General features: G+C 45.6%; 1 protein-coding gene across 1 annotated transcript in view; it reads right to left on the bottom strand.

Moving 5' to 3' along the window:
- PKP1 (plakophilin 1) overlaps positions 1-16,624 on the bottom strand; it is a 46,986-nt gene that overhangs the window by 18,294 nt on the left and 12,068 nt on the right. The window contains exons 3-5 of the mRNA XM_030001135.1: positions 10,971-11,395; positions 2,069-2,213; positions 281-488 (exon numbers count right to left, since the gene is read on the bottom strand). Coding sequence (XP_029856995.1) covers positions 281-488; positions 2,069-2,213; positions 10,971-11,395 — 778 coding nt within the window. The remainder of the gene's footprint in view (positions 1-280; positions 489-2,068; positions 2,214-10,970; positions 11,396-16,624) is intronic.

The raw sequence follows: 16,624 nt of genomic DNA, 5'->3' as shown, positions 1-16,624 counted from the left end.
GCATGGGAATGGCAGGGTGACCACAGCTGTGGGGGGAAACCTGGGGCAGGTGCTTCCCCAGTGGGCACTTATGATGTGAAGAACCCTTATGGGACATCAAAGGGCCAAGACCTCCTCTGCCTTCTGTGTTAGGTTGCCATTTGGTGTGACAGGAGCATAATATACCCCTTTTGTGGTATGGCAGCACCATGGCTACTGGGCCTTTGTGTGCTGGAGCAACACAGACCACAGGCAGGGCGGAGCATGATCCCTGCTGAGAGCTGAGGAGTCTGCTGTGTACCTGTCAGTTGTTTCTGAATTTCAGTGTTCCCTGTCCTCCGTAGGAGGCTCACGCACTCCCTTATCCCATTCTGCCGCCGGGTTTCTATCTTGTTGGTTGGATTCTTGAAGACCAAATTTCGGAGGGCTCCAGCTGCTGCCCGCTGTACATTCTGGTTTGTGCTGCGGAGCAGCTCGACGAGCTTGGCGATTCCCCCCAGCCGATAGACCTGTATCAGGAAAGACATGCTGCCATCAGGATGGTGTGCAGAGCATTGCTGGGACAGGGACAACGAGAACTGTCACGGCAATGCAAGGAGTCAACATGACACATACTCAGACCTGACAGTAAAGGATGGCTAGAGCTTGCAGATGGAATATCTGGTTCAGGCCATAGGTCATGAGCACGAAGGTGCTGGCCTTGAGGTTGGAGCTTAAACTCTAGATGTGGATGTCTATGAGTAATGGCCATGGACCGAATCCTTTGCTGATGTAAATGTGCTTGCTCCCACAAACTTTCACCTACCTCCATTAGTTTGCATCAGGTGAAAATGTTGCTCTGCCTATCTGTAGAGGACACTTGTAGCAATATAATGACATGATATGGTAATTTATCTGCATCCTGAAATCACAGGCTGAGCTTAGAGGGATAGTCACAGTACAGTGTAAACACCCTCGAGGTCAGCCAGGAGCAGTGCTGGGCCATATTCCAGCACTCCACAGGGGCAGCACCAGAAAGGGTGTGAACCCTGACCTGCAGGACACCACACACATGCCAGGGAGGTTTGAAGACAGATTCCTCCAGCTGAGCTCTTCAAAATGATGAGGGTTCCCACTCAGGATGTTCTCTGTACCAGGTCTCCCGGGGACACAACCCCACATGGAGCCCATCCTGGCACAAACCAACCCATCAGCTGGAGATTTGCTGACAATAGAAAATGAATGAGCACCTTTTAAAGAGGAAAGAAAACAAGCGTGCGCTCAGATGACTCACATACCTGCTCTGACACATCTTTCTGGGAAGCAATGGGACAGGCCAGTGCTCAGAGTGTTTTCAACGGTAACAAAGGGTGTGGCCACCCCACAATTTGTGACTGTAATGTGGGCTGGGGTACCTGCACTCAGTTCAGCCACAGCAAGGGCACAGAGGTACATCCCCACACTCTGCCAGCATGTCCAGCTCCACTATTGTGCCAGGAAATGGAAAACCACCTCTATAGGGATGACATCTTGATAAACCCATGTTTGCATGGCATGCAAACATGCTGGGGTGGGGATAAACTTTTTTGACAGCAGATCCATCCTTGAGACTGCCTCCTTTGCTACACGGTGGCGTAAATTTAGTAATCGGAGAGTAAGAGCATAAGAAAAATAAGCTGCACTAAAAGAAGGGCTTCTGATTGATCAAATATTTTTGTACATGAGCACTAATTAACCCATTGGCTTAGATGGCTGAAATGTCACTGAGCAATGCACAGTGAAGATCACAGTGGGATTTAGGGCAATTTTGTGTGGCTCTGACACTGCAGGTCTGAGGTAGCAAAAGATTCATGTGGAACCAGGTGCAATTGCATCCAGAAGAAGACACTGCATCTGGATGGTTGCTTCCGTATCGCTGTTAAGAGAAAGTGGCCACTAATAGTTGAAAAATCTACTTAATTAATTCCTGAGTGTAACTAATGAGGTATAAAGCTTCATCATGAAAATCAAGGGGAGCTATGGATCCTTGGTACTGAGGAAAACCAGTTTCAGCCATCTCATGTGGCATCACATCCAGTGTGACAGCAGAGCTCTGAAGGAGTTTCCTCACCTCTTGCTTGGCAGACTCATCCTGGAAGCAGGTGTGCTGGAGGTAGTAAGCACCCATGGCCTGGTATTTGTCATCAGAGGAGCACAGAAGTTGTATGGCTTTCTGGATGGTCATTGTACCGCCGTCTATCTCATCACCACATATTCTGTGTTAAAAAGAAATACAGCATTGGTTGAGTGCTTGGCCAAAAGGGCTACGTCAGTACTGGGACTTATTAGGAAGGAATCAATTACAAAATGTAAAATATTATCACATTGCTACATAAACTACATGGTGCACCCCTAGTGCATTTCTCTGTCTCAAAAAAAGAGATGATAAATGTGGAAAATATACAGTGCAGGACACTAAGGCTAATAAATTATGGATCCAGTCTATCCAGAAACAAAGGAGACAGAAAATAAAAGCTCAGTTGAGGTGCTAGATGTCTAATCATGCCTGAAGTGGAAGGTTTAATGAACAGAGAACCAGTATTCATTTTTCCTCAAATAAAAGAATTAGTGGACAAGAATGAAACCTTCTGTCAGGTTATTAGGACAATCTAAATTAGGCAGATGCTTTTCCCACAGCATGTGATCCTTTGATGTGAGATGTGGTGGAAGCAAAAATGTGAGGGCAGTTGATGGTCTTCGGAGGCTAGAGCAGATCCCTTATGAAAAGGTGACAGGCATGTCTGGAGTGATGGGATGGATAAATATTGAGTTTATGAAATACTAATAATAGCACTGAGACATCCTGCTTCCAGGGTATGTTTACATTGGTAGTCTCCAAGCTCTTCATAGAAGTTGGCCACTGTCATCATCCCCTGTTATAGGTAAAGAATGTGCCTACAGACTCCAGAGGAAGGGTATGAATACCTCTGGCTTGAAGCAGTACTGAAACCTTGGGGAAAATACAAACACCTGAAGATTTGTCTACTTGTTTAGAAATATGAAGGTCCTGCTCTCGTTGGCTTGTACTTACTTAGCATCGTCTGTGATGTTTTAACCACATAAAATTAGAGAAGGGTACAAACTTTCAGACTGATGAAGGGACTCTGAACTACAAAGCTTGTCTGTGTTTCCAATTGTATCAGTTAGTCTAATAAAAGTTACTATCTCTTCTTAGCATCCTTGCATCTTAGGCCTGCAACTGGCTGCAGCAGGATCTCTGCTCACGGCAGCAGGGTCCACATTAATTTGCATCAGAGTAAATGACCACGTAAAGTTCAGGACTGAGAAGAATCAAAACCCAAACTCCTGTTTGGTTATTACTATTTCAGCAGTGACAGGATACAAATGGGAAAGGCTTTGTAAATGGGAAAGGTTCTGTTAACAGTGGATGAAATCAAAAAGCATGGGGGCTTTGCTAGGACAACTAGGTCATCATTGTGCCTGACTGATGTTATTCCCTGTTCAGGATCCAGTTGTGACTGATGGGGAGTTTTACCTGGAGATCGGGGAGATGAGTTCCTGTTTGAACCACATTAATTTGTATACAAGCTCTTGTTCCATGTCATACTAGTGAGTGACTATGTAGAGGGCCTCATCATCTTCAGACAATCCGATAGACTAACAAAACAGAGTGTTTTTTAATAAGGTCTTTAAATGAACCTACTACATTTGAAGTATTAAATATTACTACAAGGGAGAGGCTTCTTCTAGGCATGAGATATGCAGACTCATTTTGATTGTGCCAAAGAAATGTTATGAATAAAGGTCTAGAAAGGACACTGAAGTGTGGTCACCACTGCCAGCAGCTTACAGTAAGATAAAATATTTTGTCCTTAACCATCCAAAGGTTCACCTCCACACAGCACGGACCAGTGAATAATATCCACAATTCTATTGCAAATTTCATACAAAATATCAAAACCCAACAATTATGTTGCGACACTGGAAGACAGCATGAAAGACTGTTTTGTCTCCCCTACCCTCACCGGTATAAAGTTGCACCCAGTTTAAATTACTCATTTAAGCACCTGTGTAGTCAATGGAGAGAAATAGGTGCTCCAAAGAACAGCTTGCCTTTGTGTCTTAGACATTTTTCCTAAGACAGGAAGACCTGCCCTCTGGAGATGCCTCTGCCTCTCTTGGTATACAGGAATGATAGACAACAGTCTTGGATTAGACCTTAAGCGTTCAATGTCTAAGGTTAGATAAAACTCATTCCACTTTTTTTTCTACACTAACAATAAAACATCACTTCATCATAAGATTTTTCATCAGTTTGAACCTCTATCAAAACTTGGCTCCAAGAAACTTCCATTACGCTTGCAACAAGGAAACACAAAACTGGAAAGACAAAGTTTAAACTAGAAACTATGGAACCTCAGAAATTTTTGGTTTGGAACGAAGATGCTGTGATTTTCTCTTAGTCTTTTTTCATGCTCCTGAGACACACAATAGAGCTGGGACACCAATGGATACAGCATGAGTAGCACCAGAGGGACTTCTCCTTTAAGAGTTCAGACCTGGGCTGGCAGTGTGGGGAGGGAGGCATATTAATAAAAAAACTAGGTCATTGCCATGCAGCATATGTAATCACGGTGAATTTTTTTTTTCTTTTTAATTTACCAAATTGAGAAAACCCCTAAAACAGGTGCACTTTTTATGAGAAAGAAGGATGTCCACTTGGCCCAGCTACTCAAGGAGGCAATTTTCTACACATCCACTCCATAAGAGGGCCAAACCCCCCTTCAGCAGGGAAAAACTAGGTATCCAGATCCAGTTCTGTGGGGGAAAAGATGGGGAAGGTTCCATTTCCCCTCCTAGCTCACCAACAGGAGAAGTTCACAAAGGGTGAGCATGGGCTGTCATGCCACCCGAGAAGAAACAGCGATTTCTCCTAGCTGAAAATGTAATCACTGTGGCAAAGCCCATGCTAATGGGAGATTGTTCATCAGCCAGTCAGGGATATTCCTAACCAGATCTACACCAGGAGAACAACAGCCTGCTCCAAAACAAATTCTTGGACTGCGGCCATCTCCAACCTGGGCCAATGTGCCTGGTAGGAAGAGCTCTAAAGGTTGTTCTTCTTCCACAAGAAAGAGACAATCAGAATGGGGAGAGACCTCAATTAGAAATGATTCCACAGGAGACAAATTAGATGATCAGATTCAGGTGTGGAAGGGAAACAAATACTTAAGAGGATCAGTATCACAGAAAGGCAAATTCCCTCATTTGATACTAATTCCTTTCATTCTCTTTCTCTTAGCAGATTGGTTTGTGTTAATCAGATCTAAATCTCCATCCTAGTTGTTAGGGCTACAAGTCCCAGGAGAGGAGGAAGTCAGAAAACTCTAACAAATTCCATTGTTCATTAAAAAAAATCAGAGTGAAGACATGCAAACCAGAGTGTCTAGCACATCCAAGCCTTCCAGTCAGGCCACGCTGGAGCAAACCCAATAGCCATGCTCCACGCCAAGCAGCCTTGTCCACCTCCGGGACATGGCACCAAGGTTTTGATGCCACTGAAAGCTCAGCTGGAGCTTCCCCTTGGGCTTTGCTTGGTGGCTAGGTACCAGGGAAGATGGGCACAGATTGACAATGAACTGGGGAGGAGGAGATCCTCACCATGTGCAATATGAACCCTGCCAGGACAGCATCACACACAGACCCACAGCAATTGCTGTGGGTGCAAATGCACAGTGCAGACAAGTTCACGTCACAAGAAGCCAGTACTGTGAAATAGTAATTTTTAGAGGCAGTTTACCCCAAATAAGAACAAAGCAAAATGAAGGTGCCTATCATCATACTTGGTTCTGCTTTCATTGCGTGGCATAGCTCTGGAGAATTTATGTTTTGATACTGATCACCTTTATTTATCCCAAAAGAGAGGAAAACACTCTCAGTACCTTTTCTGACTCTTTCAGTAACTTTTGTGTGTTTTCTCTGTTTATAGTATTTCCAGAGAGACTGAGTTCCTGCCTGGGAAGGAATGGTTATGAGACACACATTTACTATCCCTGAACTTTAGCCACAGTTCACAGAGGCTGCTGCAGCTTGGCTGGGGCCAAGTCAGCATCACCATAGAGGAATATGACCATATGGAAAATCCAAAGGGTTGCCCCAGCCTTTACTGCCTTCTCCATAGCTGCCAGCCAGGGTATTCAGGCCTTTAACAGAGTAGCACTAAGATATTGTGTATTTCCAGGTGCCTTGAGAGACACTTGCTTTCACATGATCTCTAATAAGGTGTTTTAGTCTCTTTCTCCTATATACGGAGAACACCAAAGGGAAATGCATCCACGTCTTAAAATGATGCCAAAGGTGCATGTGGTATTATGGAAGACAACACATACTGTAGGTGTCCATTAATGGCTCCTGATCCATATCAGCAACCCTCAAGCTGGGGAATGTCTGCAGACACCCCAGCTCACCTCTTCATCTTCACAAATGAGAACACCCTAAATCCTTCACAAGGGGTGAGATTAACCTGGCCTCTCAGCAATGTCTCCAGCTCAGACACCGGGGTTTCCCCTGAAGTCAACCAAGAGGCACTGACTTTGTTAGGGGGTAACTCACTGACCTACCTCAGATTTCAGCTCCATTGGCCACTGACTGCATCTCTGCAAGGGCAACAGGAGCACCCAGCTCAGATGCAGGCATCTCCTAAAGAAGTGATATGTACTTAACCAGCTGACTACTGCACAGACTATTGCAGAGCCACAACCACCACGTATCACAATCTAGTCTGGCCCTGGGCTGTCAGTCCCATGTGCATGTGGTATTTGAGGCACTACATGCAATACGTCTGCAAGCAGCACTAATACAATGTCAGGCAGTGGTAGCCACAGTTTTCTTGTACCTCAAGTTCCAGCTGTGGGGGGACAAAGACTCAAAGTTTTCTAGGATGCATTAAACATCATATCCTTTATTACTGCTTCTCGTTATCGCTGCCTGATGACCAAGGAGGATGTAGAAACTTTTTTTCCTGACTGGGCTGAATTGCCACATGTTATTTAGCTGAAAGCTGGATAGCTCAAGATGGCACACCATCACTTGGAGCATGTTGCAAGTACAACCCATCAGAGGAAACGGTTAAAAGCAGGCAAATATGCATAGTCTTCACCAGCTGCTGAAACCACTATTGCTGCCAGTTTCCAGGACGAAAGGCTGCAGATCTGCAGGATGTCATGAGAGCCCAAAAAGGAGAAGGATTCCAGGGAGAAGAGGGACTCCTGGACATCCAAAAGACTCCCTCCAGCTCTGTCAGGTAGAAGGACTCACTCCAGAGAGCTGTATTGTGGCAAAATGTGAGTGCTGCTCATTGAGAACTGCTTTTGGGCAGGAGCCACCAGAATAAGCCATGAAATTCTGAGCCCAGGAGAGATATAGTGAGCTTGGAAATGTTGTTCCAGATATGACATAATGTTTACAAAGGCTTAAGCTCCTGAGTGGTTATAGAGAAGTATGTCTGGAAGGGACATCCAATGAGGCAGGATCATAACGACAGGGGTGGTGGAAGACAATATAGTTCAGGAGGAGGTTTCTCAAAGCAAGTCAGTACTGTTTCACCTCCTGATCTGAACAAACAGTGCAAACCTCAGATTTCATCACCAGAACCAATGCTATGGGGTGAGTAAAACCCTACATCACAGTTTAGTTTATCATAGAATCATAGAATGTTTTTTCCAAAAAAACATTTAGGTGTTAAACTACTCATCAGCTAACTGGAGGAAAGGTGCTTTCATCAACTAGAGTTGCTTCTGTAAGAGGAAGGACTCTTCTGACAGATAGTTATTAAAGAGACAGCTCTTCTAAGTCTTACACAGCCAAAACCAGTTCAATAAATGGAAACAATCACACAATCAAGAATAATTCCAGAAATTAAATAACTTTGTGACCAAATGCAGAAGAACTGTTCAGTACAGACAGTTTGACAGTTCTTGCATTTTGATACTCTCACTACCTGAGAACATCCAACAACCCCTTTTTCATCTTACAGCATCCAAGGAGATCAGATCCGTAGCACAGGACACCTGAGAAGCACCACTCTTGGACCAATACTGACACTGTCCACAGTCACTGAATTACAGAGCAGTTTTGTATCACAGACAGACCCAGGGGATCATAGGTCCCACTGTAATCACTCTCACAGCAATGGAAATCACCCCACTGGATCACCTCTGAAAGCCTGGAAACTATCTAGCCTTTCCATTGCTCACAGAGATGGTTTGCTAACCTGCAGACAAGATAGCCACTCACACAGGAGATTTACAGCATGAAAACTGAACACAAAATTACCCTTGTTATAAAGGCAAAAACTCTACCTGAAGAACTACTAGAATAGGAAGAGCAGAGCCCCAAACAGGGAACTACCAGCAGCTATTACCCAGCTAAGCCCTCTTCCTGCATGCAGAGGTTAATAATGGGATGCCTACAAGCAAACCTCTCCCTGCTCAAAGATCAGGCTACTCAAATGAAGATCAAGCTCTCCAAGCGTGGAATCCTCCAACCAGAAACAGTCTTACACAGCAAAGAGAGCCCAGATATGGTCCTAACCCATCTCTGAAAGCCCCTTCCCAACAAAAGCACACTACAGACCAAGGCTAACAGTGACCTGCCAGACACTTTATAAGGGCTAAAGGCCTTCCAAATAAGTAATTTTTTCAAAGACAACTCCTTAGTATATTTCCAAAACTTTAAGGACAACTGCTGCCAACTTCATCTCCTTTGAATCAAGAGCAGAAGTGCTTGTACAAACTGCCCACCAGACTAATCTAGTTTTGCAGTCAGTTTCATGCGAAGCAGGGGAGCGTACCCCAGCCAAATCAGATTTACTCAGGGGACACAGCCCCAGCTGAGCCTACGACTTGAAGGCCGACGTTTCCACATCAGAACCAGTTCTGCCAGATGAGCTATGCCCCAAGCCAGGAGAAGTGTATAAATGGAACCACTCCCTAACCAAAGGGCATCCAGTGCTGGAGAGTATTCCTCTCACAACAGCAGTTCTCCTTCTCTTCAGAAAATGCCATTATTCTTCAAGTGACCTTTCCAAAGAAATGACCAAGTCTATAACTGTGAGCGCTGCGCAGTGCAGAGCAGGGCTTGCTTTGGAGAAAGCCTGCCTGCCTGGGACTGACTTCTCAAAAGCAGTATTTTCCCTAGGCAGAAGCTGGCTGTAGTCCCATATTTAATCATTCTGCCATCCCTCCCACTACACTTTTATGCTCTTTAGTCAGAAATTCTCCAGAACAAGTTACTTCCAGTTTATGTAACTTCTCTGTTTCTTATTCCAGAGGAATTACTAAGCTTCTGAAAGTAGCAAGCCAATGCCACTGGTGCTCCAGGTTGGCCAGGGCTAATTTTGCATATATTAAACGTGAAATAACTGGGGACACGGAAAGTTAAGGTTTCGTGACAACATGCTAATGGGTGAGTGACATTTCTTGGCATACACACTGTGGGACATACTTCTCCTACTCAATACAAAATGAGGGAGGCTGAGCAGAGAAATCTGGAAATCAACATTCAGATGTGAAAAAGGGCATGATTTGGCTCACACTGCTGACTGGGGGGGGTTGCCGGTTCTTAATATCTACATCACACCTTAATATCTACGGGTCAATGGCTCAACAATCTCAGGCCTTTGGTGTGAGATATGACAAAGGCTATGAGCCCTGTTAATTAGTCTCACGCTTATGCTGCAGTGTGCAAATTCTCTTTTGGACCAGGGACCACCAGGAATGAGCTCGGGAGCTCCTAGGATTTGTGTGACAAGCTGCCACGTCTGTGTGGGAGTTGTGACAACTTCTGGGTTGGTGCAGGGCAGGCTGTATATGACAGTGATGCAGCAACAGTAGTGCAGTAGCCCCTGGGAATGCTTGTGGAAGATGCAGACCCTCCTTCTCCAGCCCAGTAAAACACTGCAACCTTGAACTGCAATGTTTTGGAGTTCAAAACTTGCAAACCATAGTCTTCCAAGACTATAGTTTGTGCAGACCAAATCTCTTCCAAGACTATGGCAGGCTGTGGTTGGTGCTCCAGAGCCGGAGGCAGCGTAGCCATCAGCATCAGGGCAGCTTTTAATCAACATCACTGTAATGCCATCAAAACTCCACTAGTTTTTTTTTAGTGAGAGCTCTGCTGCATTGCACAGATATACCAGCTTGGGAGTGTCTGAGCTCACTGGTGTGTTTTACATGCCCTATTGTTGTAGGCAACATTTACAAGAAGGGCCCTGATGCTGAGACATGAAGGACCATCCTCCGCCCTTGCATAATTCCTAACCCCAATGGGACTGGATGCTCTGGATAGGAAGGAATTGAACAGCTTCCATTCCCTTCTCTTTTCTGGCTAGGTAAATCATTCCAATTAGGCTATTTATTTCCATTTCTGACTCAATTTTTTTCTGGAACCCAAATCAGACCTTTGGGTGAATGAAGCAAGGGCTGGGTAGAAAGACAGAGGAGGAAATATGACCACTCAGCAGATTCTCAGCTCTGTTCTGAGTCAGACCCTCAGGAGCCAACTCCTTCAAAGTTAGTTGATTTTTTAGGTTTGTTTTCTGCCAAATCAAAACAGTGTGACAACCAGGAAAAGCACCCAAACTGCACAGCAGGCTTTCTGCTCTTCACCTCCCCACCTCCTTCACCTCCCTCTTGCAAAGGAGCTGTCGGCTAATACCACCACAGAGACTGGGAGATCATCTTGCCCAACGTCACACAGCTACAGCAGAGATATATACACTGAGCCAGTCATATTGGTTTCCTTCCATAGCTCATGAAAAGAAATAAGCCCTTTAAGAGTGTGACTCATCTGACCCACTTTAGGCTCTACTGCAGGATGCGATTAAGCACAGTGTGCACTGGTGGGCAGATCTCCAGTGGCTATAAAACAGCTCAGGTGACTAGCTCTGACGGACAGACCTCCACAGAAGATGTCCACATTTACTCAGATTCAGCCCATTGCAGCAGACTTACTTGGAGCTGGACTGAGCCTGTCCATAAACCACATCCTGCTTGCAGCTCATCATGGGCTGGGCATAGACCACATCGGGCTTGTTGCTTGAGGGGCAGGAGAGGGCCCGTGCCGGCATTTTTTTACTTGTCCTGGTAGTTCCTTGCTGGGTGCTACAGCTGCTGTAGATGCTCTGGCGGTTCAAGGTTGCCTTGTGCTCTGCCCGGCCCCCCACCTGACTCTTCCTCAGCGTGCCCCGGGGTGGTTCGCAGTAGAGGTCGGGCTCGCTCCGGCTGCTCTTGATGTTCTGCACGAAGCAGTAGTCGCTGCCAGCCCTGGTGGGGCTGCAGACAGCCTTGCCGTAGTGCTTGCTGCCCCAGCCCTCCATCTGGCTGTAGGAGCTGTAGCGCCTGTTCTCCACATCCCGCTTCAGTGTCCCATTGTACAGCTGGTCAATGAGAAAACAGGAGACAAAAAAATTAGGAAAGGGTTGAGCTGAAGATCGACATTGCCAAGCCCACTCCTGTGTGGGTGTCACGGCTACCAAATTCCTATACCTCTTAGGCATTTTTGTGGCCCTGAATTTATGGGAGGTTAGCCCACCTGCAGCCCTTACAAAGGTACCAAAGCGTCCCTTGAAACCTGGGGACACTTAGTGATCAGGATATGGCATCCAGGAACTTGAAAGCAGAATTGAACGCTCAAACATGATGCTGGCATTAGAGAAAATGCCTTATTTTCAATACATGGGGTCTAACCCAACCTGTAGTCAGAGGAGTTCACATCACATCTCTTGCCATCACAGAGAATGATGCCCCATTCTGACCTTCCAGCACTGCCTGCATTTATTTTTAATTTCCTTATGCTGTTTTGTTCCCCTTCTATCTATAAGTTCCTTAGGAAGGGAGTAAAGAGAGCGAAAAATGAGTAAGAAGGGATTCTTGAATCTCATTGTGCCAAGAAACAAGTGGAGACAATGAAGATCTGCTTATGAGTTACAAGGTGTGTAGTATCAGCTCATATAATGGGATGTTTTGAGAACAATGGGGGATATGCAATAGGAATTGAGATGACTAAGCCAGGAAGGAAAAAAAAGAATAAAAGACAGTAAAAAAATCAACTGCAATTGATCAAACGAAAAAATGGCTTTAGCTGGCCTGCTGTCAGTTCAAAATGTCTTCACCATTTCACCAAAAGTCCTCCAGATTTGCCCCAAGTACACCAGGATTGAATCCAATATTCTTTTGCAATATTAAACCTTCTGGATGTCAACGCTGGCACCTGGAAGCCTGCAGAGTTGTATCCAAGTGCAAGACAAGTCACTAAGGTGTGTACTCCAGAAAGGAAAATAAATATATAAAGCTATTTTAGTGCTGTTTGCCCCATGATATTGAGTTTTTCCACCGCTTCCCCCTCAGCATGCTGGCAAGCAGATCTCCAAGACATACAGCAAACAGGCATAAAAAGAACTAAAGAATAAAACTGCCTGCCTCATCCCCCTTTGGTTTATCTTGGGAAAGCTCATCTGTGATCTCTTGTTGGGCAAGGTTTCTTTTCTCACCTAACTTGAAGCAGTGGTACTTTGGATGCCTCTTTCTGCAAAAGCCACCAAAAGATCCCTTGGGCTGGGAGAGAAAAGTCAACCTTATTATTTCCATGGAGGTCCAAGGCACAAGGTGTGAAAAGTCTGTGCCTGGTGCAATAGTTCATGTCACTGAAAAAAAATCCTAACCTAGAAACACCACGTGACAAAGAAATTGGTATCCTCTGCAGGCTCACCCTGAGTCCCGCTGCTCTGCTCCGACTTCATCCCAGCCCTGAGCACACTCAGCATCATTCCTGTCTCCAAGACTCTGCAGAATTGTCATTATGTTAATTAATTAAGCCAAATACTTCCATTAACAAACTGATCTTCAGGAATGCAATGAATCCTCTCTGCTGCAGCCCAGAGAGTTGCACGTGTAACGGCTGAAAACTTTTTAAAGGGGTTACCTAGCAGGCATGCCATCTGGATAAGAAGAAAAGCTTTAGTCCAGCTATGCCAATACCTAGATTGCTCTGTCATTTGAGCACCAGTCTGAAGTAGTTTTCATACTTTCATTCTGCAGGTTTGCATCTAAACAGGTGAATTGCTGGAAGGGGAGAAAAGGGGAGCAAATTCTCTTTGCATTTACTCCAGAGGACACAGAAAAAACCTGTTAGTACTGCAGCATGGCAGGTAACAGGTTTGGTGCATACTGCAGGGCTCCCAGGGATTTGGAAGAAAAATTTGCATGCGATAAGAAAAGCAAGGACAAGGCACATGGGTAAGTGCAATAAGTCTCAGGGGCTTCCCTGCCAGTGGGGCAAGCCCACTGAAATTTCCAGGGTGGCCATGCCCAGAAGTTCTCTCCATCCTGGTTTTGCTTTGGATGCAGCATGCACGCAGCAATGGCAAAGTGAGCTTTCATGAAGTCATGATCTACCCCACTGGGGATGAGTATATCCTTCTACGGGTGCTATCATCCTCAATTTTTCTTCATTTTCCTGGATTCAGAAACCCTCAGGACAGTGAAGGATGGGACAGGGCTGTGGCAGGAAGGTGCAGGGTGGACTTTGCTGCTCAGTGGGGTAGGGAACCCACTCCCAGGGCTTGCTGCTGGCAGTGTCTGGCTGGAGGACAGAGCAGCAGCTTGTTAGATCTGAGCCCTGTTGTTTTTCTTTATGAGTCAGTATAAGCTGGGATTATTTTGTAGGGCTGTCAGAAGCTTGGCAGAGCTGTGGAGCCCCTGGGCATTTGCTGAAACCAATTCAGCTAACCATGGAAGAGCTAACTTATTATTTATCTAAAGCTATTGTTTGCTCTCCAGTATATGCACATGGGCTCTCTGCCAGCAGAACGGGCAAGGGAAGTTGTGATTATGTCTGTGTTTATAGATATAGAACTATCAATTCTGTATTTCCTGCTGTGTTTTATAGTGGCATATAGCATTGTCCTCTTTCTTGCCAGCCCTGAGACGGGTGAAGCAAAGCGACCGCCTGTTTGGAAAGACACCTTTCTGCAACACAGGGAGCCCGGAGCAGCAAGTCAGTGCAGGTCCTGGCAGGGTGGGGAAGCCTTTTGCAAACTCATGGGAAAATAGTTCCCGTGTGATGTGAAGCTCATTACCAAAGTCAGTGCATGACTTTTATTGCTGATTCTACCAGATGCTTGGCTGAGCCCATTTTAATCTCTTTCAAGTGGCACGGACCTAATTGGTATCTGAGAATTCCTCTTTGCAGCAGGAGCCTGATCCAAAGCCTCCAAATCGATGAGAAGTCTCCTGCCAGCTTCAGCGGATTTCAGACCTGCTTGCCAAATAGTCTCTATGAATCCTTGCACAGACATAGCTGACATGATCGCTTCTTGATCTCAGCAAAGTGCCGTGTCTGTGCCTTAAGAGCAGCTTTCTCAGACTAAAACCTACGTCCCCATTTCAGATGTTCATCAAGCTAAGTCAGAGACCTTCACTTCTGGCATTAGAGCAAACATGGCCAAGGGAATGGAGTTCCCCATGTTGTTATCTCTTCGCTGGATGCAGTGATCAGTGAGATAGGATGCACAGCAAGGTAGAAGCGAGGCACTCTGCCGTCTGGAGAAGAGATGACATCTCTGAAGGTGAAGGTGATGCTATTACATAGTCTGTGGTTTAAAGAGCCACCTGACAACAATCTCGTAACTTTTGCTGATGCCATTATGTGTGTAGACCGAGCTCTCCCTATGCAGAACAGCATTAGTGAAAGGAAATAATCAATCTCTTGCCTTCAAACCTCATAAACCACCCAGATTTCCTAACACCCTCAATTGTATCTGCCCACTGCTTGTGGGTGTTTGCATGGGGGAGGTGGGCCAGGGCCACACCTCTTTCCTTTAGGAGTGCGGAGATATGCTGGAAAAGACAATGAAGTCCCTCAAAGCGGGGTGGAGACAGAAAACAGTGATTCCCTCTGCACTGCAAGATCTGGAAACCATTTTAGAAGAGCACAGGCTGTCACCAAGACTTCTCCCCATGACACCTGAGAAGTTGGGGCAGCTTGGTAGGTCTCTCCTTTCAGCCAGGCACCATCATGCACTAGCAGTCCCCTGCACCCCATCCTCATGCAGGAGGATGTTCATGGGCAGCCAGGCAACGCTGACATCCTGAATTTTAGCCTGAACTTCTCCCTGCTGTGAAATGAGCCTGTACGTTTGAGGCCAAGCCTTTGGAGCCGTTCATTCATATTAAAACCAGGAGGGGAGGTACAGGGAGGAAAGGCAGCAAAGATGAGCACTGATAGCATGCAGGTGCTCTTATCAGACCCAAGGAGTAAGGGCTTTCCTTCACCGGCACAGCAAAGACCTGCCTCAAATTAATGAGCATTCGTGGATCACCAGTTCTCCGCCTGCACTATGGGAGCATTTTAGGAACATCAACTGGAATATCCAACAGTTGCACAAGACAGGTAAATAATTATCTTTAATTTAATTTATTAATTATCTTATTTCAACTGGAATAAAAATGGTGCTAAAGTAAAAATGACATTATCCCAATCATTGACCATGAGTCCTTTTCTGTCTTTTTTCTTCCATAAACCCTTTTGTTTAACAGGAAAAGTCCCTCTCCTCCTCCTGCTTTCCAGAGAAGCAGAAGCACAGAGCAAGGCACACCAGCCCCGGGAATCTCACTCCGATCTCAGCGCTGCCTTTCCATGTCGGAGGCCCTCCCAGATAACTGGGTGTTTCTGACTTCTGCATCTAAGGACGCCATCAGTTCATTACCTGGCTCTAATTTTTCCCTTGCAATTTGTTTGTTTCTAGAGCAGCAGACAGAGAGAAGTAAAGGACTCCGTATAAACACGTCAGGAGCAGGTTTCTCCCAGGCTGGAGGGCAAAGCACAGGCAATGCACCATGACAGCGTCCCACCCTAAGTGATGGGTGGGGAAAACTCTTGATGTTACTTGCGAAATGCTTTAGCTGCTGCCTGCTACACACTCCATTGTAGGGAGAAAAATTGCAAAACCAGCAAATATATTATTTATCTATTTCTGAAATGCTATTTCCCACCTCACCTGGTTGCTGCCTTTTGGTATGCTTCTTCATCTGGTTCATTAATGCAGCTGAGATTTAGGTCTTGATGGTTCAGTTCACTCTAGCCAGGGAAGGTAATGTCCAACTTGCTACTCCAAAGCATAAAGCCTCTTGCAAAACCTCACAGGGAGACCAGGGTCTGACTGAGCAATGATGTGCAACAGCTATAAATCTTTGTTTTCTTTGATAAGATTGCCCAAACCACTCTATTTTTAGAGTTGTTTTTAAACTTGAATGTGTCATCACAGCAAATGACAAATTTTGTCCTGAAATCCTTATGAAACAAAGCTCCACTGGCAATGAGAGATTTTTGTCCACAGAGGCAAAGCCAGCCAGGGATAGCAGGGAGTGTTCCCATCTCGTGGCGAACGCCTTTCATGCAGATAATGCATTTGGGAGAGAAAGCTCTGCAACTTTCTCCCACAGAGAATATTTGTTTAAGAATCTACATACAGTCTCTAGTGCAGAGGGATCACTAAAGTGCATGATTTTCCTTAGTGCCATAACGGACGTAATTGCCACAGAAACCAAGCTGGGTGGGCCAGTGCAGCACAGAGCCCGAGAGCCCAGCAGTGGTGCCTGAGGAAAGC

This window comes from Aquila chrysaetos, chromosome 24 (genome assembly GCF_900496995.4).
Source record: "Aquila chrysaetos chrysaetos chromosome 24, bAquChr1.4, whole genome shotgun sequence".
Taxonomy (NCBI): domain Eukaryota; kingdom Metazoa; phylum Chordata; class Aves; order Accipitriformes; family Accipitridae; genus Aquila; species Aquila chrysaetos.
Note: the sequence above shows the minus strand (reverse complement) of the source record. Positions and strands in the feature narration are given on the sequence as shown.